The 24,670-nt window shown below is 54.2% G+C and overlaps 2 protein-coding genes across 2 annotated transcripts; one reads left to right on the top strand and one right to left on the bottom strand.

Annotated features, from left to right (window-relative positions):
* Positions 1 to 1,739: 1,739 nt before the first annotated feature.
* On the bottom strand, positions 1,740 to 8,067 carry EMC8 (ER membrane protein complex subunit 8). Its single transcript, XM_066583922.1, has 6 exons — positions 7,905 to 8,067; positions 6,943 to 7,152; positions 5,401 to 5,477; positions 4,454 to 4,523; positions 3,385 to 3,479; positions 1,740 to 2,627 (listed from the first exon to the last, which is right to left on the bottom strand). Exons 2-6 carry the CDS (start codon positions 7,150 to 7,152, stop codon positions 2,468 to 2,470), a joined length of 612 nt encoding a protein of 203 aa, XP_066440019.1. The 5' UTR covers positions 7,905 to 8,067; the 3' UTR covers positions 1,740 to 2,467.
* A 143-nt stretch (positions 8,068 to 8,210) lies between these two features.
* Positions 8,211 to 24,183, top strand: COX4I1 (cytochrome c oxidase subunit 4I1). Its single transcript, XM_066583923.1, has 5 exons — positions 8,211 to 8,340; positions 9,564 to 9,637; positions 10,073 to 10,237; positions 10,329 to 10,460; positions 23,927 to 24,183. Exons 1-5 carry the CDS (start codon positions 8,336 to 8,338, stop codon positions 24,061 to 24,063), a joined length of 513 nt encoding a protein of 170 aa, XP_066440020.1. The 5' UTR covers positions 8,211 to 8,335; the 3' UTR covers positions 24,064 to 24,183.
* The last annotated feature ends 487 nt before the right edge of the window (positions 24,184 to 24,670 follow it).

Here is a 24,670-nt window from a genome sequence, read left to right on the forward strand (position 1 = left end):
CAGGAGATAAGATTCATGATTCCGGCTGCAGCGGTAACGCCGGGCGCTGCGCTACCAGAACACGGGGGGGGGGGGGGGGTATAACATACAGAGGGACCCCTGGGACACACACTCACAGGACCATGTAGTGCTTCATCCCACCTGCAGGAGCGCTGCAGCAGATTCCACCCAACTTAGCAAACTTTGGTTGTAAAACGTTTAGACTCCACCCCCCATCCCCTTTAACCCCTTCCGCCCCAGGTCGTCAATGTAGTGCGAATGGATGTAAACTAAGGGTCAGCGCAGACACATCGCCGGCTCATTCACACAGGGAGCGTTCAGTCCCTCACATTCGCTGTATATTTGGATGGTACGGGCTCAGAAACACAGTCCACGCCCTCTGCAACGGGCGCCAGCGGCCGCCTACCGCATCAATGAGAATATCGATCCCCGCTGTTTACTCCTTACATACCGCAATCAATGTGGATCGTGTCATGTGATGGGTTTACGGAGGGCAGGGCGCTCCCTCTGTGATGTCATTGGCCTGCCGCCATGTAATCATGGAGGCCCAATGGGTTGCCATGGCAAGTGAATGCCAGACAAGGATGTCCAGATCTACGCGGGCCGGTGATCACTATGCTGAAAGGGGTTGCCCAGGGAGAAAACCATTGCTGACCTTTCCTCTGTATACTCGTGGGTCATCAATAGTTGGTCGGCCGGGTAGCGTCGCTGGGGACCCCGACCGATCAGCTGATGCTGCACCCACTGACAGCGCTGCAATGACACCGGGGTCGGAGCGACTCCGATGGGAAACACGTGCCGACCCTCCGATGAAAGCCACGATGGAGGATCGCTACTTCCCAGAAGTGATGCGAGAAAACAGTTCCCATCCACGGGGAAACCGCGACACCGGGGGGAGGTTCACGCCCCGGTACTACGCTCGCCCGCGTGAGATCACCCTTATGGCCAAATTAACTGCCCGTCAGTATCTTTGTCTTAAGCCCCCTTTACATGGGACAAGTGGTGGAGCGCGGCGGGGCGCCCCAGGGAAGCTCGCCGCTGCGGTGTTAAACAGGAGTACCGCTGCCAGCATGGAGGTGGAGCGGCCGCGCCGCCTCTCCCCCTCCCCCAAGCAGCAGTCGTTCAGTCTCTGCAAGCATTTACACAGGGCGACTATCGTTCACAACCCGGTGGGAGCCGGAACAATCAGACCGATACCCTGCCGTGTAGTTGGCCTTTACCCTCCAGTCACATCCAGAGCTGCATTCACAGTTCTAACAAGAATCCATCAGCAGCGCTCAATCCATCCTGCGTTTATCCATCAGAGCTGCAGTTATGTTTATTGGAAACAGTCAGCAAGTTTGTGGGGAGCCGCCATGCCAGGGCCGCTTCACATGGCCGTAGGCATTTTTACGTGCGCTCGCCGCTGCCATAAAAATGAGTGAAGGGGCAAACAGTCCCTCCCTCTCACCTCCATTCTCCGGCTCCCATAGGAGCCCATGCAGCGGCCGACGTATTCCGGGCAGATAGTTCCAGGACTATCTTTCCTGAACGGCGTAAAAGCGCCTGACGCTATATTAGCCGGACGGGAAATATTACACTGCGGGAATACGCCTGTGTGATCCAACGCATCGGATCACAGTGTATATCGGCCGACCGTGAAAACGGCGACCAATATACGCTCGTGGGAAAGAGGCCTAAGGAGGAGGACCGCCGTAAAGCGAGTTACCAGCTGAACCGCCGCTATAAACTGCAGAGCCTTCAGAATCGTCATTTTTATTACTTTCATGAAACAAACAAAAAAAACTAGATCTCCCTCATTAGCGAAATAACGAGCGCCGGCCGAGAGTCTGAGCCGAGGGGGAGCCGTGGAGTACGCAAGAATCGGATAGTCTAAGAGGAAATGGGGGGGGTTCAGTGTAAGACGCCGCGGGCTCAGAGGAAAAGACAAAACTCTACAGCAGTGAGGGGCGGAGTCATAATGCAGCGGGATCGCCTCTTCTATTCACTGACAGGCAGCAGGGATGAAGCCGTAATTCCATTAGAAACCAATTCTCCAGTCCAGAAGATCTGCGGGGCCTCAGCGGCCGCGGACACTCCTCAGCGTCCTCGGGATTCATCAGGGTCACAGATCAGGTAATTATGCGGCGCACGGACAGCGGCGGTAATTCTTCCGTGTCGCGCAGGACAATTCAATTTAGTTCTCTATAAAGTCACCTGATCAAAAAAAAAAAAAGGACACGAAAACCAGGAGATTCTTATAAAGTATCGTGTATTATAAAACCGAGCGCTCCGGAGGACGGTCCGCTGTTGCGCCAGTGTCTGCGGCGGACGATCGCGCTCCGTCTGGGTTACGAGGCGCCTCCAGATTTTAACCGCTAACATGTTGTCCATTCAGATAGAAATCCCCGTCCGGCAGTAGAGATGGTGGTCACATGACTTCTACATTCGGCGGTCACCTTGCATAGCGCGGGCCGGCCCCCCGGCCTCAGCATAGATGGATGATGGACTTGTTTATTTCGGGGTTGGCCCAGTCATTCCGCAAGTCGTCTAGGTGGCTGTCAAAGTCCACGAGGGTTTCGTAGGAGCGGCTGTCCATGAGGGACGCCGTGATCCGCTGAGCTTCTGGCCAATCTTCAAAGACGTCCCTGGAGAGAAACATCAGAAACAGCGCTGAGCGCAGGAGACCCCGAACCCCAGCAATGCTGCCCAAGATCTGCCCATTAACCCCTTAGTGACCGCCAGTCCGCCCCTTTACTGACCTCACTGATGGGCTTTAAACCTGCACATGCATCTCTTTAAGGCGGCATCTTGGCTGACAGCGAGGCTCCTGCTCTAACAACCAGGTATGGAGCAGCCTCAGATCCTGGCAGTTTAACCCCTTACATGCCACAATCAATAGCAACTGCAGCATGTAAGCAGATGACATTATATGCCGGGCGGCTATAGAATATACAAATCACTCCTAAAGAAAAAACAAAAGAACGCCCGCGCCCCGCTACGGCTGTCAACGAGTTCTGGCTCTTGCAATGCAACGATGAAAGGGGTTGTCTGACTAGCTGATACACTGCAGGAGGCAGACAGCTCCGTACATTGGCAGGGGCCGGGGTTGGTACTGCAGGCTGAGTTCTATTGAAGCGAATGGGAAAAAAAAAAAAAAAAATAGCAAAAACTAGGCTCGTCATTAAGGGGTTAAAGTGCCTACTCAGCTCTTCTTCCTTATATCAGCCTCAAGCAATATGGCTGCCAGCAGGGTTGTCTCCACCTGCCCGGACTACGGAGTGGCTACTTACACCCCCTTCCCTCCCCAGGCGGCTCTAGGAACATCGGGTGACAACTATGTGGGAAGTCACCCCGCTTTCTGAGGCTCAGACGTGGCTGCACAGCGGCCCCCCGGATACTCACTCATGGGGGTCTCTGGCTTTCCACCGATTATCATGGATGTCGTAGATGTGGATGGAAGGGAAGATGCACTCCATGGAGAACTTAGAGTTGTCTACCTGCAAGACAGAAAGTAGAAGACACCATCAAACAGGATGACTTTGGCCACAGGGGGCGCCGTACTGGGAGTGGTTTCTATAAAGGACAGAGCCGGGCTGCTTGCGCTCACTGAACTGCATTGGATAACCAGATATCACCAACATCTCCCCCGGTGTGAAGGCTGGAGGGTAACAGGAGATCACTAATGAAAACCCTACACCCAACACCCCTCCCCCTGCATCGACAAGCTCCTCCCCTCCACCCAACACCCCTTCCCCCGAATCGACAAACTCCTCCCCTCCCCCCATCGACAAGCTCCTCCCCTCCACCCAACACCCCTCCCCCCGCATCGACAAGCTCCTCCCCTCCACCCAACACCCCTCCCCCTGCATCAACAAGCTCCTTCCCTCCACCCAACACCCCTCCCCCTGCATCGACAAGCTCCTCCCCTCCACCCAATACCCCTCCCCCCTGCGCGGGACTGGCGAGCTGTAGCCTGAGGGATGGCAACGCCCCAAAGGGTTAATAGCGTGGGGTGGCAACGCGATCTGCATACGGGGTAACCCTGACGGGGCAGACAGGAATAAACCACTATATAACATATACATCTGCAGGATATTCCCGACTCCGGGGGATCCCCCACCTATTATTCAATAAAAGCTATATTTTAACGGGATCCCCTCCATATAATACGCCACTTCCCTGGCAATATATCCCCCTCCCCCTTCGGCAAACTGCTCCACCCCCTGCACAAGACTCCACCCCCTGCACAGGACTCCACCCAAACAGTACACGACTCCATCCCTACAGCCCCCTCGACAAACTGCTCCACCCCCTGCACAAGACTCCACCCCTACAGCCCCCTCAACAAACTGCCCCACCCCCTGCACAAGACTCCACCCCGGCAAACTGATCCCCTCACCTACTCCTGCCCCCCATGATGCAACGCTCCGCCTCCTGTTACTGCATAGATGAATTGCGCTGATTTGCATACCATTATTAGGGCTGCGTCGCTGAACCCCTCTGCGATCCGTGCGGCGATCCTCTCAGCGACCGGGGTGAGACTGAAACACAAATACAGGACGTCAGAAGGCAAGGAAGCTGCTGCAACTGTGGGGGCAGTAAGGGGCAGCGCCGATGTCCTGAGGGGGCATGAGGGTGAGGGCTCACGTCCTGAGGGGGCATGAGGGTGAGCGCCCACGTCCTGAGGGGGCAGCGCCCACGTCCTCAGGGGGCAGGAGGGGGCAGCGCCCACGTCCTCAGGGGGCAGGAGGGGGCAGCGCCCACGTCCTGAGGGGGCAGGAGGGGGCAGCGCCCACGTCCTGAGGGGGCAGCGCCCACGACCTGAGGGGGCATGAGGGTGAGCGCCCATGTCCTGGGGAGGCAACGCCCACAACCTGAGGGGGCATGAGGGTGAGCGGCCACGACCTGAGGAGGCAGCACCAACGTCCTGAGGAGGCAGCGGCCACGACCTGAGCGGGCAGCGCCCACAACCTGCGGAGACAGGAGGGTGAGCGCCCATGTCCCGAGGGTCTCGCACCCCGTCACGCCCCAAGCTGCGTAGCCGTACGAGGAGCCGCGGTGCGACAGGAACCTTCTTGGTCTTTGCGTTATTTTCCAGTACAATAAATGCAGCCTGCAGTGTAAAGCAGTGCCCCCCGCCAGTCCTCGGCGCCCCCCGCAGGTCATGTTTTCAGGATTTCCTCAGTGTTGCACAGGTGATGTAATTATTATCGGTCCTTACACATTGCCACGGGGGTCTTACCATAGGATATCCTGAAAACACGACCTGTTGGGGTCCGTGAGGACTGGGGGTGGGGAACACTGGTGTAAAGTATGGAGGTTGGTACTCCGGTCGTCATGGTTACGTGCAGGGCCAGGCCCATATGTGATCTATAGGGGTTGTACCATGTCCAGAACCAATCCCATGGCGGCGCTCACCTGTTGTCCTTCAGCCGCTCGTTCCCCTGGTAGTAGCCGGCGATCACATAGCTGTTCTCCTTGCACCACGTGTCGATCTGGAGAAGGAATGAGGCAGTGAGAATTGTGCGCAGCGCCGGGCGACCATTACCGCGAGAACGGCGGAACACGGAGACCGCCGCCAGCATCCAATCGCTGCGGCACAACGAGGCACATCTTGCACTTCTGAATAGTGAGAAAAGTGGGCGGGGTTTAACAGAAAGGGGCGGAGCCTGTCACCGACCAACGGATTTGTTATCATTTATGCCAGAGATCCGTAAATTCCAGCGGGACTCCGTGGCCGCCCAATAGAAATCCGCGCAGATGTCGGCGCAGTTAACGGTTTCCTGCTGTGGATTAGCAGCACGTTCCGTAAACCTGATGGGACGCGGCGCTTTCTTCCATGACGCCACTTTAACCCCTTCACGTCACAGCTTGTAACTTACAACCTGGCAGGGAAGCAGTTCCCTCCGCAGTCCGTAGACTTACGCCCCCTGCATGGCGCAGAACCAGAGCCGACCACATCCGCCGCGGCAGCCGATCGGGACTGACAGACAGTAGGGATCGGTCATACTCGCCGTTTACCCCTTTACACGTTCAGTGGGTGGGCGCTCCCTCCGTGACGTCATCAGCCCCCCAGTATGTAGTTGCGGAGGACCGATGGATTGCCATGGCAACCAAACCCCAGATAATGGCGTCCGGGTCTGCTACGGCCTGTGATTACTAGGAGAAGCGATAATGTATTGCAGTACAGAAGTACTACAGTGTATTATCAGAGCGACCATCGCAGGTTCAAGTCCCCACAGGGACATAAAAAGTGTAAGTAACAGAAATTAAGAAAAGATTAAAAAACCCACATAGTTAAAAAAAAAAGGGCAGATAAGGAATAATGACGACGGCGCGCCACGTGGCAGACAGCGATCCTGCGGCCGCGAACGACTAAAGCGCTGGAGTGTGAGAAGTGGAGATGAAAAGCCCCCAGAAATCGCTGCGTCTTCGGGACCAAAATCGGCCGCGTCACTAAGGGGTTAATTTTCTCACCAGATTCAAGAGGTCTGCTTGCTGTCAGTGAATGTGAATGGTTATTGTTTATTCCCCCCCCCCTTATGCAATCCTGTTCCAGCAGAGGGATTGTTACAATGTATCAGTGCAGACAGACGTGTGGCAGCGGATCGGAGAGGTTACTGTGGCCCACAGAACTGTCCAGGCCGACACATTGTAACGACCCCGCAGCTGTCAGGCCACAGTGTGAACAAAACCAACGTGTCCATTCACTGACAGCAAGCAGAAACCATCTTGGAAACGGTGAGAAACTGAGGCGCAAAATCTATTAGACGTTCTCAGCTTTGTTCGTGGCGCCGGTGACTCCTCCCACCGACCGCACCAGTGACTCCTCCCACCGCCCGCACCAGTGACTCCTCCCACCGCCCGCACCAGTGACTCCTCCCACCGCCCGCACCAGTGACTCCTCCCACCGACCGCACCAGTGACTCCTCCCACCGACCGCACCGGATCCCCTCTTACCAGCGTCAGCGCCACCTCCAGCACCGGCGACAGGGCGATCGCACCATGGAAGAGTGGGATGCAGTCCACAAACAGGACTGGCTGCTGCGGAACTTCTTTATGCTTCTGCTTCTCGGCCACCAGGACGCCGTTGACGGAGCTGGTGGGGTGTTTGGCGCCGTGCAGCATCATCTTGCAGTACGCCTGCGTCGTCAGCTTGTAGGCCGGCATCTTCCGGGAGGAGAGAAGGAAATGCGTTACTTGTAGCGGACGCTGCGGCGCGGAGGGAGGGGCCCCGGACGGGGGAGGGGCTGTGGGGGGAGGGGCTGTACGGCGCTCGTATGTAATAGTCCACAACCGCCAGCTTTAGAATATACGTTGGGGCGGAGTTAATCTGTCATGGCGGTCGCTGTGGGGGCGGAGCTAATCTGTCATGGCGGTCGCTGTGGGGGCGGAGCTAATCTGTCATGGCGGTCGCTGTGGGGGAGCAGAATGGCGGAACGTTCTGCAGATCCTCAGTATAATCCCCCCGATCTGTAACCGGGGGGCGGCGGGGATTAACCCTTCACCAACTGAACAGGAAACAATCACTGAGCGTAAAGTCACGGAGCGACCGGACGCCAACCCCTCCCCCCTCCGGGGCCCTCAGTAGACTCTCCCCCCTCCGGGGCCCTCGGCGGGCTCACATCTGCCCGGGATGATTTAGTGATCCAGCACTGAGCAGGGGGCCGGGCCCGGTGACCCCAGAGGAACCTTCCAACTCTACCAGTCTAGGATTCTATGGCTCCACCCCTCCGGGGCCCTCACCGACGGACTCCACCCCTCCGGGGCCCTCAGTGGACTCTCCCCCGTCCGGGGCCCCACCGACGGCCACCCTTCTCCCTCCGGGGCCCTCAGTGGACTCTCCCCCCTCCGGGGCCCCCACCGACGGACACTCTCCACCCTCCGGGGCCGTCGCCGACGGACACCCGCTGCCTCCTCACCTTCAGGCCGCTCCCGATGTGTTCTTTCGGGCACCGTCTGTCACTGCGAGTAGTCTGACACACAACCGTAAACCGAGAAGCCAGCTGTCACGCACACAACACAGGCGTAAAGTGAGTGAGATCACATGACGCTGAGCGGGTCGCCGGCGGCCATCTTTACTCCGGGCACAGCGCCGTTTTAACTCTACACCAGTCCGCCGTGTGTTTCTGGGACCAGACCGTCTGAGTGACACCCGCGGGAAACTCCACCCACACCTCACCCTGTGATAGGCGGCGTCATCAGCCGGAGGGCGGGCTGCGTGCGAGCTCTAATTGTGGAGTCCTCCGGCGCATCCCGGCGTGCAGCGCGGCAGTAGGCGGGGCTCCTCTCTGGTCGGACTGGTCCTCTCGCTTGTTCCGGTGTCCTCTCTGTTCTTGGCTGCCGGCGCTGGATGAGGTGAGGACGGTCTGTGTGTCCGCAGCCCCCCGGGGACTATAGATTCTATAAGGGTCACTGCAGGACTTCTCACCCTCATTCACCTCCCGGCTGCACATTGTGAGGTCATGCTGGGAGTTGTGGTCCCCTCTGTCTGTCTTGTATCGCTCCGCCCCCAGATTACGGTTTTATGAGCGCCGGAAGTGTCTGTGATAACGGATAATGTCTGTCGCTGAGCGATAAACGCCTCGCAGCCGCTCACAGCGCACGGTATGGCGGGGGAGGGGTAATTGGGACCCGCTGACTCTGGATGTGAAAGGCGCCGCCAGCTTCCAGGTTTGGTCGCCTTAACGGCCGCTGTGAGGGATCTGCGACGCTTCTCTCCGTCCGGCCCCGGACTGCGTGATATAAAGCTGCTGTCGCACGGCCGGGAGCGGGCTGTATCTGCGATTCTTGGGCGGATGGTGTGTGAGGCCCCACCCCCTGCGGCTCATGGCTCCTCCCACCAGAGCGCAGACCTCCACTATATGTGGCCGTAACACGGATAGTCGTCTTACCAGAAGTCGGCGCCCGCGGGGCTGCCAGTCGTCTACATTTAGGTCCCCGTATGCGGCGCCCCGCCCCTAACTGCGGGCGTCTGTAGGTGACCCGGGGGGCTGCCGGTCGTCTACATTTAGGTCCCCGTATGCGGCGCCCCGCCCCTTACTGCGGGCGTCTGTAGGTGACCCGGGGGGCTGCCGGTCGTCTACATTTAGGTCCCCGTATGCGAAGCCCCGCCCCTAACTGCGGGCGTCTGTAGGTGACCCGGGGGCTGCCGGTCGTCTACATTTAGGTCCCCGTATGTGGGGCCCCGCCCCTTACTGCGGGCGTCTATAGGTGACCTGCGGGGCTGCCGGTCGTCTACATTTAGGTCCCCGTATGCGGAGCCCCGCCCCTAACTGCGGGCGTCTGTAGGTGACCGGGGGGCGGGGCGTTTGCTGAGGTTTCGGCTCGTGGCGGGCCGTCTGGTCGGCTTCATCCTTTCTAGCGGCGTCTTGCTGCTGCGGATACGAGTGCGATGGATTCCCGCCAGCCCGGCCCTCTGTGGCCCCTGAAGTCCCCGGTTCTTCAGCTTCTCGCTGGTCCTCAGTGTCCGGTCAGGAGGGCATCTAATAGTCCAGCATGTCCGATAATCCGGCGGTTTGCAGGCAGATGACTTGTGATAAGTCCTTCGGTGTGTAATAACCGCTGTCTCTCCTCCGCAGAATGCTGTCTTCACGCCTGCTGCGCTTGGCTGCCCGGAGGGCGCTGTCCACCTCCGCCTGCCTGCAGGGTCACGGTAAGTATCCTCCGGGGTCCTGGTAAGGGACTGGAAGTTGTTGGGTCGCCACCGCTTCACCAGCGGAGGGTCAGCCGGGTGTTCTGTTTATGGGGCTTGTGAGAGCTGACCCTCCTGGCCTGAGAAACAAAGATGGCCGCACCGCTTCTCTGACTACCGGAGGCGCGCTGTGTTCGCATGACTTGGTAGTCAGACTGACTGAGCAGCCAGCAGGTAGGGTCTTAGACGGCCACCTTTGTTTCTCCGGCCTGGAAGGTCTCGTTAATCTCGTTAATCCTACGCGGGTCTGTAAGATGAGTGACTTGGACAAACCCTGAAGACAGGAGGGAGGTGTGAGACTTGTGCGCCGTCTGCAGTTCGCTCGCCCTCTGTGGGGTTGGGGAGACGCGCAGCTCCGCCGCTGAGATTTGATGTCCCCGTCTCTTGCCTTTGCAGGCAGCGTTGCTATCCCAGAGTTCACCCTTCCCCAATACTACGACCATCGCCACATCCCCCTGCCTGACATCCCCTACATGAAAGTCCTGACCCCGGAGCTGAAGGCCCTGAAGGAAAAAGAGAAGGGAGCGTGGGCGTCGCTGAGCGCTCAGGACAAGGTGCAGTGTGAGTAGCCGCCATGATGTATGTGAGCGCTCAGTCCTTCTGTACGGTCTCCAGTTGGGGTCGGTCTCTGATGGTCTACGCTTTCCTCTAGTGTACCGCATCATGTTCAACCAGACCTACGCTGATATGAAAAGGGGATCAAGTGAGTGGAAGACGGCCATCGGCGGCACCTTGTTCTTCGTCGGCGTCACTGCCTTGGTTTACATGTGGCAGAAGAAATACGGTGAGTGAAGCGGAACGAGACGATGAGAGCCGACCTCATGCTGTGGTCTCTGTAGGAGTGCGGCGACTCTATTCTGCCGCCCAATAGTCTGCACCAAAAGCAGTCGGGTGCCGGATTAGTGGGACGCTGCCTGATAGTGGAGGCCCACGCTGGTGACCGCACGCCTCCTTGTCTGTTGGCACCACTGGACCTCCCTATGGCCTCACAGCAAATCATTATGCAGGCTAAGGTAACCTCACACGGGCGTAATATTGGGCCAACGCATGATCTCCCAGCGGCGGTGAGGCGGTTCTGTGTCACGTACGCCTCCCATCACTTCAGCACAGTTGTGACCCTTCGGCGCAGCTTTCAGCCGCACCGTTGTTTTCAATGGGAAATCTTGCATCGCGCCCGTGTGCATCTCCTGAAAACAATGGAGGCGTTCTGACGGAAAGCCCAAACATGGGACCTGCTGCGATGTGTGTATGACCGTATCCAAAGGAATGGCCTTCATATTCATGCATCTGGTAACGTACAAATCTTGCGCAATTTTCTCGGCTGTGTGAAAGCAGCCTGCGGGTGGGAACGTTGAAACGACGGCCTTCCCTTTGAGGGGAGCAGCATACTGCAGAATCTTTCATCATTCAAAACTCAATCTCAGGTTATGAAGGGGTTAAATATATCATAATGAAGGTCGCTGCTCGTTAGAACTACAGGATCGCGATCTGATGGAAGTTGGTTCCCCTCTTGAGTTGCTCTGATTCTGCTACTGACAACGTCATGGATTTACGGCCTCGCTGTGATCAGCCTGACCTTACATGGCGATGAAGTACGGAGAATGGGTGGCGCTATTAGATATTTACAGGGGAGACATCTGGTTCGCATCATCCCTGCCGGGCTCAGCATTAGCCACTCCTCAAAGCCTCACATTTGTATTTTATTTATGTAGAGATATATGACCAAACCCAGGGGGTGATGAAGTGGCGGCTCCTAGAATGACGGCCACCGTCTCCCTTCAGTGCCGCTTGTGGCGCTGCTTGCCAATAAGGTGCCCCCGCCCGTCGCTTTAGATGCACACGGAGGTCTCCTTCTCACTGCTGATGTCTTTTAGGCATCTGTAATGAGCGAAGTCTTCCTGTGCATCGGGAGGACAATAGGACATGTAGCGGCGCCCTGCCTGCGGCTCCTGAACCGGGCGCCACGCTTCCTTGGTAACGGACAAACCCTGTCTAGTCTGAAACGGCAGCTGTGCTGCCCTGAATCCGGCCCCTACCGCTCACGGTCACAGATTTGGCCGGCGGGAACGTGTTTGCAGTTGAGCAGTTTTTCGTTGAAGGCTGTTTAGATATAAGTGTAGCTGCGCCTCACGGCATCACGTTTCCAGTCCTGCGACTTAAGGCCGTTTACGGGGAGTAATTATCAATAAATCGCTGAATTGTGCGCAGTAAGCGATAATTGTTCGGGGTAAACATGGCCGCCGATGAAGGATGATTGGTGGTTATTGGTCGTCGTGTATTACGCTCGCCGCGGGCCGTCTGTGCGCCCATAAGGAAGGAAATCCGCGTTGGCTCCGAGCTGGAAGGGACTTGTGGTATAATATACAGCCGTCTCTGGCATGTGATGCACTTAAAGCGCCCCCCCCCCCCCCCCCCCCCCACTCCTGGAGAAACTAAGATGGCGGCACGGCTGCTCTGACCGCCTGATGCACACTGTGTTGGCAGACACCTCTGCCCGGATCGTCTCGTGCCCACCAGTCGGAGCAGCCGGCAGGCTCTTACACACGGGCCGTTGGTAGTCAGCAGTGATGCGGCCATCGTTGTTTGTCAAGGTGGCCACACCCTTTTTTCATCACATTTGAGTGCCACGCATTTAAAGAAGTTGCGGACCGCGGGCGCCAGTCGGGCTCAGACCCAGTTTTATAGTGATACATTTCGTGGTCTGTTGGTAAACTTCCAGAATTGTCATTATAAAATAATTAAGCTTTTATAAAATGCCCTTTAACCCCTTAACGCTCCACAACGTGCGATTGCATCATGTGTGTTGGGGGTTCGTATGGATCTGGGGTGAATGCCGCTCCATATAAGGCGGGTGTCGGCTGTCTTTTGATAATGGACACCTGCCTGCAGCAGCCGTCGTTGGCGCTCGCACTGATTGCAGCCGATGGCCCTTTAAATGCCTCGTTTTGGAGTTTGCAATGAAATCACAGGAGCTGTTCACTGTCCATGGGGGCCGGGGGTCTTCTGAAGGCCTCCAGAGCCGCTATTTCTGATTGGCTACGAAGCTTTGCCTTTGGCATGGTTGACTGTCAGCTTGTGGTATAATGTGGTATTGCATCGTGCGGCAGGAGCGGTCAGACCTCCTCTGTGGGGACTAAAAAAACAAAATGATGAATTATTAAAAGTAATGGGCCTAACCCCTTTTCCCATATTGACCCATGGTAGCGTGGTATGGAAGGCCGAAGGGGCCACATCCATCCGGTTCAGCCTTTTTCTTAGTTTACGACCCTCGGTCACCCTACCGGCGAGCTCCGCCATGTTTTTCGGTTTTGCTTCCTCTTTCAGCTGTGTGATCTCCGTGCCGGTATCCGCTCTGACAGGATCGGCCGCTGATCTGTCCAAGCGTAATAATACTTTATATAGCGCCAACGTATTCGGCTTATTGCCAGCGTTCAGATCCTCAGGTATAATGAAACACCGAATCTGAGCGGATCCGAGCGCTCACAATAACATTGTGTCTTTATGCTATACTGCCTGCGCCACGAGCCACAGCAGACGGGCAGCGGGAGATTAGGGGGGTAACAAGTGGCCCCGGAGTTGGTGTAAGAAGGAGGGGGTCGGGTTCCTGGAGAACTGAGCCGACAGCAAAATCAGCCACAGGCTCTACCGTCGGGACGGGCGGCATCTTAATGGGGAGGGTGCAGCTGTGCTGGGGGAGAAGATGGCTAGAAGGCTGGAGGAGTGTTTAAACTAGGAACTGGGGGGGAGGGCAAAAAGAGAAATGGGGGGGGGGGGGGGTAGACAGTGTAGATGGCTACCTGGGTCCAAGTAATGGAAATGGGGGTCGAGAGAGAGGGGGGGGGGGGGGGTGTAAAAACTGTCAGATCAGCCAATAGTACCTTTAGTAGTACAATGAATATAAAGAACAACCACCGTATAAACTGTATGGCAACGAATGCAAGAAGTCTGATCAGTAAAGTGGGTGAGCTTGAAGCAAGAAAGAGTAATGAAAATTACAATATAGTGGGAATAACGGAAACATGGCTGGATGATAAGTGCGATTGGGTGGCGAATTTACAGGGTTATTAGAGTGCCCCCTTGTTACAGTCCTGGGTATAATAGATGATAGGAGAGATCTCTGTACTGACCCCTGATATATCTATACATAGTTATTAGAGCGCCCCCTTGTTACAGTCCTGGGTATAATAGATGATGGGAGAGATCTCTGTACTGACCCCTGATATATTATACATAGTTATTAGAGCGCCCCCTTGTTATCGGCCTGGGTATAATAGATGATGGGAAGGATCTCTGCACTGCCCTCTGATTTATCTATACATAGTTATTAGAGCGCCCCCTTGTTACAGTCCTGGGTATAATAGATGATAGGAGAGATCTCTGTACTGACCCCTGATATATCTATACATAGTTATTAGAGCGCCCCCTTGTTACAGTCCTGGGTATAATAGATGATGGGAGAGATCTCTGTACTGCCCCCTGATACATTATACATAGTTATTAGAGCGCCCCCTTGTTACAGTCCTGGGTATAATAGATGATTGGAGAGATCTCTGTACTGGCCCCTGATATATCTATACATAGTTATTAGAGCGCCCCCTTGTTACAGTCCTGGGTATAATAGATGATGGGAGAGATCTCTGTACTATCCCCTGATATATCTATACATAGTTATTACAGTGCCCCCTTGTTACAGTCCTGGGTATAATAGATGATGGGAGAGATCTCTGTACTGACCCCTGATACATTATACATAGTTATTACAGCGCCCCCTTGTTACAGTCCTGGGTATAATAGATGATGGGAGAGATCTCTGTACTGACCCCTGATATATCTATACATAGTTATTAGAGCGTCCCCTTGTTACAGTCCTGGGTATAATAGATGATGGGAGAGATCTCTGTACTATCCCCTGATATATTATACATAGTTATTAGAGCGCCCCCTTGTTACAGTCCTGGATATAATAGATGATGGGAGAGATCTCTGTACTGGCCCCTGATATATCTATACATAGTTATTAGAGCGCCCCCTTGTTACAGTCCTGGGTATAATAGATAATGGGAGAGATCTCTGTACTGACCCCTGATATATTATACATAGTTATTAGAGATGAGCGAACACCAAAATGTTCGGGTGTTCGTTATTCGTAACGAACTTCCCGTGATGCTCGAGGGTTCGTTTCGAACAACGAACCCCATTGAAGTCAATGGGCGACCAGAACATTTTTGTATTTCGCCGATGCTCGCTAAGGTTTTCATGTGTGAAAATCTGGGCAATTCAGGAAAGTGATGGGAATGACACAGTGACGGATAGGGCAGGCGAGGGGCTACATGTTGGGCTGCATCTCAAGTTCACAGGTCCCACTATTAAGCCACAATAGCGGCAAGAGTGGGCCCCCCCCATCCCAACAACTTTTACTTCTGAAAAGCCCTCATTAGCATGGCATACCTTTGCTAAGCACCACACTACCTCCAACAAAGCACAATCACTGCCTGCATGACACTCCACTGCCACTTCTCCTGTGTTACATGCTGCCCAACCGCACCCCCTCCCCCCCACAGCGCACACCAAACTGTCCCTGCGCAGCCTTCAGCTGCCCTCATGCCACACCACCCTCATGTCTATTTAGAAGTGCGTCTGCCACGACGAGGGACCGCAGGCACACACTGCACAGGGTTGGCACGGCTAGGTAGCGACCCTCTTTAATAGGGGCGGGGCGATAGCCCACAATGCTGTACAGAAGCAATGAGAAATATAATCCTGTGCCACCGCCATCAGGAGCTGCACACGTGGGCATAGCAATGGGGAACCTATGTGCCACACACTATTCATTCTGTCAAGGTGTCTGCATGCCCCAGTCAGACTGGTTATATGCACCTTAACAGTAACCGCGTTGGTGGTAATGTGGTGGTGACTGCGGACCTAGTACCACGGTTGTATTTTGTTGGTTTTCGGAATGTGGCCAGGATTAAGTGGGCCGTGGCGGGGGGATGGTGGGGGGGCTCTCTTGTAGTGTCGGTAAAGGTGAAATTCTTGGACTGCCACCAGACGAACCAATGCAAAGGCATTTGCCAACAATGTTTTCCCTGTTGGAGGAGGAGGGGGATGTTTTTGAGGCACTACGTGTCCTCTCCACGTGTCCGTTCCATGTCAGCAATAGTAGCACTCAAGACAGGCCCCAGTAACAATTCTGAAGCAGCAGTATAGCGGGAGCGCAGTCTTCGTTCCATGTAAGCAATAGTAGCACTCAAGACAGGCCCCAGTAACAATTCTGAAGCAGCAGTATAGCGGGAGCGCAGTCTTCGTTCCATGTAAGCAATAGTAGCACTCAAGACAGGCCCCAGTAACAATTCTGAAGCAGCAGTATAGCGGGAGCGCAGTCTTCGTTCCATGTAAGCAATGGTTAATGTGGCTTAAGTGGTAACTAGGCCTGTAGGCAGCCCAGTGTAACGAAAAATTGGTTCAAGTTAAAGTTCCAACGCTTTTAAGCGCATTGAAACTTATAAAAATTGTTAAGAAAAATTATTTGAGTGAGCCTTGTGGCCCTAAGAAAAATTGCCCGTTCAGCGTGATTACGTGAGGTTTCAGGAGGAGGAGCAGGAGGAGGAGGAGGAATATTAGACACAGATTGATGAAGCAGAAATGTCCCCGTTTTGGATGGTGAGAGAGAACGTAGCTTCCATCCGCGGGTGCAGCCTACGTATTGCTTACGTATCGCTGCTGTCCGCTGGTGGAGAACAGAAGTCTGGGGAAATCCAGCCTTTGTTCATCTTGATGAGTGTTAGCCTGTCGGCACTGTCGGTTGACAAGCGGCTACGCTTATCTGTGATGATTCCCCCAGCCGCACTAAACACCCTTTCCAACAAGACGCTAGCCGCAGGACAAGCAAGCACCTCCAGGGCATACAGCGCGAGTTCAGGCCACGTGTCCAGCTTCGACACCCAGTAGTTGTAGGGGGCAGAGGCGTCACCAAGGATGGTCGTGCGATCCGCTACGTACTCCCTCACCATCCTTTTACAGTGCTCCCGCCGACTCAGCCGTGACTGGGCAGCGGTGACATAGTCTTGGTGGGGAGCCGTAAAGCTGGCCAGGCCCTTAAAGACTGTTGCACTGCCTGGGATGTACATGCTGCTAGATCTCCGCACCTCCCCTGCTACCTTGCCCTCGGTACTGCGCCTTCTGCCACTAGCGCTGTCGGCTGGGAATTTTACCATCAGCTTGTCCGCAAGGGTCCTGTGGTATAGCAACACTCTCGAACCCCTTTCCTCTTCGGGAATCAGAGTGGGCAGGTTCTCCTTATACCGTGGATCGAGCAGTGTGTACACCCAGTAATCCGTCGTGGCCAGAATGCGTGCAACGCGAGGGTCACGAGAAAGGCATCCTAACATGAAGTCAGCCATGTGTGCCAGGGTACCTGTACGCAACACATGGCTGTCTTCACTAGGAAGATCACTTTCAGGATCCTCCTCCTCCTCCTCCTCCTCCTCCTCAGGCCATACACGCTGAAAGGATGACAGGCAATCAGCCGGTGTACCGTCAGCAGCGGCCCAAGCTGTCTCTTCCCCCTCCTCCTCATCTTCCTCATGCTCCTCCTCCTCCTCCTGTACGCGCTGAGAAATAGACAGGAGGGTGCCCTGACTATCCAGCGGCATACTGTCTTCCCCCGCCCCCGTTTCCGAGCGCAAAGCAGCTGCCTTTATGGTTTGCAGGGAATTTCTCAAGATGCATAGCAGAGGAATGGTGACGCTAATGATTGTAGCATCGCCGCTCACCACCTGGGTAGACTCCTCAAAATTACCAAGGACATGGCAGATGTCTGCCAACCAGGCCCACTCTTCTGAAAGGAATTGAGGAGGCTGACTCCCACTGCGCCGGCCATGTTGGAGTTGGTATTCGACTATTGCTCTACGCTGCTCATAGAGCCTGGCCAACATGTGGAGCGTAGAGTTCCACCGTGTGGGCACGTCGCACAGCAGTCGGTGCACTGGCAGATTAAAGTGATGTTGCAGGGTGCGCAGGGTGGCAGCGTCCGTGTGGGACTTGCGGAAATGTGCGCAGAGCCGGCGCGCCTTTACGAGCAGGTCTGACAAGCGTGGGTAGCTTTTCAGAAAGCGCTGAACCACCAAATTAAAGACGTGGGCCAGGCATGGCACGTGCGTGAGGCTGCCGAGCTGCAGAGCCGCCACCAGGTTACGGCCGTTGTCACACACGACCATGCCCGGTTGGAGGCTCAGCGGCGCAAGCCAGCGGTCGGTCTGCTGTGTCAGACCCTGCAGCAGTTCGTGGGCCGTGTGCCTCTTATCGCCTAAGCTGAGTAGTTTCAGCACGGCCTGCTGACGCTTGCCCACCGCTGTGCTGCCACACCGCGCGACACCGACTGCTGGCGACATGCTGCTGCTAACACATCTTGATTGTGAGACAGAGGAGGAGGAGGAGGAGGAGGGTGCTTTAGTGGAGGAAGCATACACCTCCGCAGATACCACCACCGAGCTGGGGCCCGCAATTCTGGGGGTGGGTAGGACGTGAGCGGTCCCAGGCTCTGACTCTGTCCCAGCCTCCACTAAATTCACCCAATGTGCCGTCAGGGAGATGTAGTGGCCCTGCCCGCCTGTGCTTGTCCACGTGTCCGTAGTTAAGTGGACCGTGGCAGTAACCGCGTTGGTGAGGGCGCGCACAATGTTGCGGGAGACGTGGTCGTGCAGGGCTGGGACGGCACATCGGGAAAAGTAGTGGCGACTGGGAACTGAGTAGCGCGGGGCCGCCGCCTCCATGATACTTTTGAAGGACTCCGTTTCCACAACCCTATACGGCAGCATCTCAAGGCTGATGAATTTTGCTATGCGGACGGTTAACGTTTGAGCGTGCGGGTGCGTGGCGGCGTACTTGCGCTTGCGCTCGAACACTTGCGCAAGCGACGGCTGAACGGTGCGCTGAACTACACTGCTGGATGGGGCCGAGGACAGCGGAGATGAGGGTGTGGGTGCAGGCCATGAGGCGGTAGTGCCTGTGTCCTGAGAGGGGGGTTGCATCTCAGTGGCAGGTTGGGGCACAGGGGGAGAGGCAGGGGTGCAAACCGGAGGCGGTGAACGGCCTTTGTCCCACCTTGCGGGGTGCTTGGCCATCATATGTCTGCGCATGGTGGTGGTGGTGAGGCTGTTGGTGTTGGCTCCCCGGCTGAGCTTTGCGCGACAAAGGTTGCACACCACTGTTCGTCGGTCGTCAGGCGTCTCTGTGAAAAACTGCCAGACCTTAGAGCACCTCGGCCTCCGCAGGGTGGCATGGCGCGAGGGGGCGCTTTGGGAAACACTTGGTGGATTATTCGGTCTGGCCCTGCCTCTACCCCTGGCCCTGGCCACCGCACTGCCTCTTGCAACCTGCCCTGCTGATGCCCTTGACTCCCCCTCTGAAGACCTGTCCTCCTGAGTAAGCGTTGCACACCAGGTGGGGTCAGTCACCTCATCGTCCTGCTGCTCTTCCTCCGAATCCTCTGTGCGCTGCTCCCTCGGACTTACTGCCCTTACTACTACCTCACTGCAAGACAACTGTGTATGATCGTCATCGTCCTCCTCACCCACAGAAAGTTGTTGAGACAGTTGGCGGAAGTCCCCAGCCTCATCCCCCGGACCCCGGGAACTTTCGAATGGTTGGGCATCAGTGACTATAAACTCCTCTGGTGGGAGAGGAACCGCTGCTGCCCAATCTGAGCAGGGGCCCGAGAACAGTTCCTGGGAGTGTTCCCGCTCCTGAGCAGGTGTCATTGTAGTGGAGTGAGGAGGCTGGGAGGAAGGAGGAGCAGCAGACAGAGGATTCGGATTGGCAGCAGTGGACGGCGCAGAACTGCGGGTAGACGATAGGTTGCTCGAAGCACTTTCTGCCATCCAGGACAGGACCTGCTCACACTGCTCATTTTCTAATAACCGTCTCCCGCGTGGACCCATTAATTGGGCGATGAATGTGGGGACGCCAGAAACGTGCCTCTCTCCTAATCGCGCAGCAGACAGCTGCGACACACCTGGATCAGGAGCTTGGCCTGTGCCCACACCCTCACTTGGCCCTCCGCGTCCTCGGCCACGTCCACGTCCACGTCCTCTAGGCTTACCCCTACCCCTCAGCATGCTGTATTACCAGTGATTAGATTTCCCAGGCAGGAAATAAATTGGCGCAAGACTGCAGGCCAAATATAATTTTTGCCCTTTTTGGAAAACGAAAGGCCCCACTGCCTCTAGTGAATGAATTATCTAAGTTTAATAACTGTGCTGTGTCCCTGCTTATGTGTCACAGAACGTGAGGGTAGCAGAGTTATTATAACTCTTGGAGAGCAGGTATTTTTTTTCCCAATTAAGGAAAGCAAATGGCGAAGACAGCAGTAAAGCGTAGCTGGGTGCGTATGATTTAGCAATGTATTTCACGCAGCTCACACGTCTCCACAGGCGTTAGTACGGACAGAGGCTGGACAAATAGATTTGTTTTCAGTTTTTTCCCACCAACAGGCAGCACTGCGTATATTCAATGAACCTGCGAAGTTTAATAACTGTGCTGTGTCCCTGCTTATGTGTCACAGAACGTGAGGGTAGCAGAGTTATTATAACTCTTGGAGAGCAGGTATTTTTTTTCCCAATTAAGGAAAGCAAATGGCGAAGACAGCAGTAAAGCGTAGCTGGGTGCGTATGATTTAGCAATGTATTTCACGCAGCTCACACGTCTCCACAGGCGTTAGGACGGACAGAGGCTGGACAAATAGATTTCTTTTCAGTTTTTTCCCACCAACAGGCAGCACTGCGTATATTCAATGAACCTGCGAAGTTTAATAACTGTGCTGTGTCCCTGCTTATGTGTCACAGAACGTGAGGGTAGCAGAGTTATTATAACTCTTGGAGAGCAGGTATTTTTTTTCCCAATTAAGGAAAGCAAATGGCGAAGCCAGCAGTAAAGCGTAGCTGGGTGCGTATGATTTAGCAATGTATTTCACGCAGCTCACACGTCTCCACAGGCGTAAGGACGGACACAGGCTGGACAAATAGATTTCTTTTCCGTTTTTTCCCACCAACAGGCAGCACTGCGTATATTCAATGAACCTGCGAAGTTTAATAACTGTGCTGTGTCCCTGCTTATGTGTCACAGAACGTGAGGGTAGCAGAGTTATTATAACTCTTGGAGAGCAGGTATTTTTTTTCCCAATTAAGGAAAGCAAATGGCGAAGCCAGCAGTACAGCGTAGCTGGGTGCGTATGATTTAGCAATGTATTTCACGCAGCTCACACGTCTCCACCGCCCGTAAGGACGGACACAGGCTGGACAAATAGATTTCTTTTCAGTTTTTTCCCACCAACAGGCAGCACTGCGTATATTCAATGAATAATAACTGTGTTGTGGCCCTGCCTATACAATTCTTTCCCTGCAGTATCAATGGAGGGTGGAATGCTCTGCAGAGGCGATTTTGAGAAGCCCCAAAAAAATGCAGCACAGCCAACAGCAGCCTGGACAGTACTGCACACGGATAAATATGGCCCTAGAAAGGACCGTTGAGGTTCTTGAAGGCTACACTCACTCCTAACACTCTCCCTGCCTATGCAGCACTTCTGTCCCTAATGCCAGGTGCAACGGTCTGCAGAGGCGATTTTGAGAAAAAAAAAATCCCACTGCTAACAGCAGCCAACACACAGCTATCAGTGGCCCTAATAAGGACCTTTGGGGGGTCTTGAAGCCTACACTAACTACCAATTCTTTCCCTACAGCAGCTCCGGTACAAACAGCACTGTCCCTCATCTAACTCACACCGCATCTGAGGCGAGCCGCGGGAGGGGCCGACTTTTATATTAGGCGAACACCTGATCTTCCCAGCCACTCACAGCAGGGGGGTGGTATAGGGCTTGAACGTCACAGGGGGAAGTTGTAATGCCTTCCCTGTCTTTCAATTGGCCAGAAAAGCGCGCTAACGTCTCAGGGAAGGAAGTGAAAGTAACCAGAACACCGCATGGTGTTCGTTACGAATAACGAACATCCCGAACACCCTAATATTCGCACGAATATCAAGCTCGGACGAACGCGTTCGCTCATCTCTAATAGTTATTAGAGTGCCCATGAGTCACTTTTTTTTTTTCTCAGCTAAATAACCCCAATTTTGACCAGGTCTGACTAGTGACTTGTAGAGAGAGAGAGAAAAATATTCCCATCATGCGCCGACCCTTGTGGTACCGCGCTAGTAACAGTGACCCCCCCCCCCCCTCCAATACTGCCCTGTGTGGTACCGCGCTAGTAGCAGTGACCCCCTCCAATACTGCCCCCTGTGGTACCACGCTAGTAACAATGACCCCTGTCTAATACTGCCCCCTGTGTTACCCCGCTAGTACTAGTAATGGTGACTCCCTCTTATACTGCCCCCTGTGGTACCGCGCTAGTAACAGTGACCCCTCCAATACTGAACCCTGTGGTACCGCGTTAGTACCGGTAGCCATGATTCCCCCTCCGATACTACCCCTGGTACCCTACTGGTAACGGTGACCCAATTGGAGTATGTACCATTTATAACCCCCCCTCTGCTTTCTATCACTGACCAGTTACTTACACACATTCTCGCCCAGACCAAGCATTCTCCGTTTATATCCCAACCTTTTATGCGGCACAGTATCCAACGCTTTGGAAAAGTCCAGATACACAAGATCCAATGACTCTCCCCGGTCCAGTCTAGAACTTACCTCCTCGTAGAAGCTGAACAGATTGGTGTGACAGAAGTGATTCTCATAAACCCGCTGATACGAGTTAGACAGCTGTTTTCCTTCAGGTCCTCCAGGATGGCATCTCTTAGAAACCCATCAAACTTTACCCACAATAAAAGTCAGACTTACCGGCCTGTAGTTTCCTGGTTCACCTTTTGACTCCTTTTTGAATATCAGCCCCACATAGGCTACACACCATTCCAGTGGAACAGACCCCATCACTATAGAGTCTAAATATAAGAAACAAGGGTCTGTGTATCACATAGAGCCTGGGGTGAATGCCATTTGGAATTGGCGATCTGTCTATTTTAATCTTTTTCAGGAGGCTCTGCACTTCTTCCTGCGTTAGACTGGTGACATTTAGTGGAGAGTTTACTTAATCACTCTGCATCTCATCTGTGAATACACTGGAGGAAAAAAAACTATTTAATAGATTTGCTTTCTCCTCATCGCCCTCTACAATTTCTCCTACATTATTTATTAAAGGGCCAGCACTTTCAGTATTAATCTTTTTACTATTTATATAGTTGAACAGTTCTAGGTTAGTTTTACTCTTTAGCCATAATTCTCCGTTTCCACCTTTGCTGCTTTTATCTGATTTTTACATAATTAATTTTTTTCCTCACAGCTTTTTAGTTCTTCGCTGCCTTCTGGTTTTAGTAGTTTAAACGCTTTTATTTTTGTTTATTGCCCCCCCATTGGTTTTCTCCTATTATTAACCCCTTTATTCCTGTGAGGTATGAGCCGCTCACAGTAAGTAATTAGGATGTTTTTGAACACTTCCCATTCATCGGCTGTACTCTTATTTCTGAGGACATTGTCCCAGTCAGTAAGGTTAGGGGCGTCTCTTGGTCTTCCTGAAGTTTGGTATCTTCGTAGCTCCCCTATAAAACTCTCTTGAAGGACAAGTGGCAATGTATTATATTCTGGTCACTATTTCCCTGGTGCGCCCGCTCTGCACCCCCGTTATTCTGTCAGGTCTGTTGGTTATTATGAACTCCACAATGGCCGCCCCTCTAGTGGGGTCCCGTACAAGTTGGGTAACTATCTTTAGTAATTGGCAGGAAGTTGTTCCCCTCATGAGATCCGCAGGTTCGGCTCCCCAGTTTATATCCGGATAGTTACAGCCCCCCATAATAATGACCTCCTTGTGATTTGCTGCTTCATCTATTTGCTTCAGTAATGGATCTTCAGCGGCTTCTCTTATATTTGGTGTCTATAGAAACCCCATATGGGGATTTTATTATTGTCTTTGCCTCCATGTATTTCCACCCATAGAGACTCCACATCTTCATCTCCTTCCCATAGATCTTCCTATAATGTTGGCATTATACAGAATCTTGCATAAAGAGAAGCCCCTCCCGCTTGCCGTTTTTACGGTCTCTTCTGTGGGAATGCTGCGGTGTTTGCCATGGATCTGCCAGCTTCCCTCTTGGTGTGAACGCGCGCTAGCAGTCATGTATGTGGATGCTGCCCGTCTGTCGGCGGTTATTGGTGTTGCCTGTACTTGACCTCTGCTGCCCCTCTTGTTCCAGTGTTCGGCGAGGTCCCGCACACGCTGTCCGACGACTGGATCGCCATGCAGACCAAGAGAATGCTGGACATGAGGATGAACCCCGTGACGGGCATCTCCTCCCATTGGGACTATGAAAAGGAGGAGTGGAAGAAGTGAGGCGTCCTGCTGACCAGACCCCCGTCATGTGCCCCGCTGTGGTCCATTCACCTCGTTACCTCATCGCTTACTGAAAACTTTCCACATGTTAACTTACCAATAAAGTGCTGGTTTACTTGACTCCGCCGTCCTTTACTCCCACCGCGCAGCGCCTTCTCCGTAGATGTGCGACACAACGGCGCCTACCGACAGCGGGACCAGTAAATGGGCAGTGTAGGGCGATGCTTCATGGGGCAGGAAGTGAACGGGTGTCTGTTGGGGGCTATAATGGGGGATTAAATGTCATTCTTCATAAAGAACAACCTCTAAGCAACAAGCCGTCTGCGCTGATGAGGATATAGAACTGCTGTCGCTCCACGGACTCCGGCCGGACGGGCTGCCGAACAACAAGAGCCTCCCAAGCGGCTGTCCAGCCAGTCCAAAAGGGCCGTTTATAACAAGTGCAACATACAGGAATGAAGGCGACACGTTTCGGTGTTTATAACCCCTTCTTCAAGCCTAACAGACCTGATCCATAACTGCATTCATAGACGTGTTCTCGCTCACATTACCTCGGCTGCGGCTCGATTATGGCGGCATGTATGTTCCCCAGGTTACTAGAACTCAA

The sequence above is a fragment of the Eleutherodactylus coqui genome, chromosome 11 (genome assembly GCF_035609145.1).
Source record: "Eleutherodactylus coqui strain aEleCoq1 chromosome 11, aEleCoq1.hap1, whole genome shotgun sequence".
In the NCBI taxonomy this organism is placed as follows: domain Eukaryota; kingdom Metazoa; phylum Chordata; class Amphibia; order Anura; family Eleutherodactylidae; genus Eleutherodactylus; species Eleutherodactylus coqui.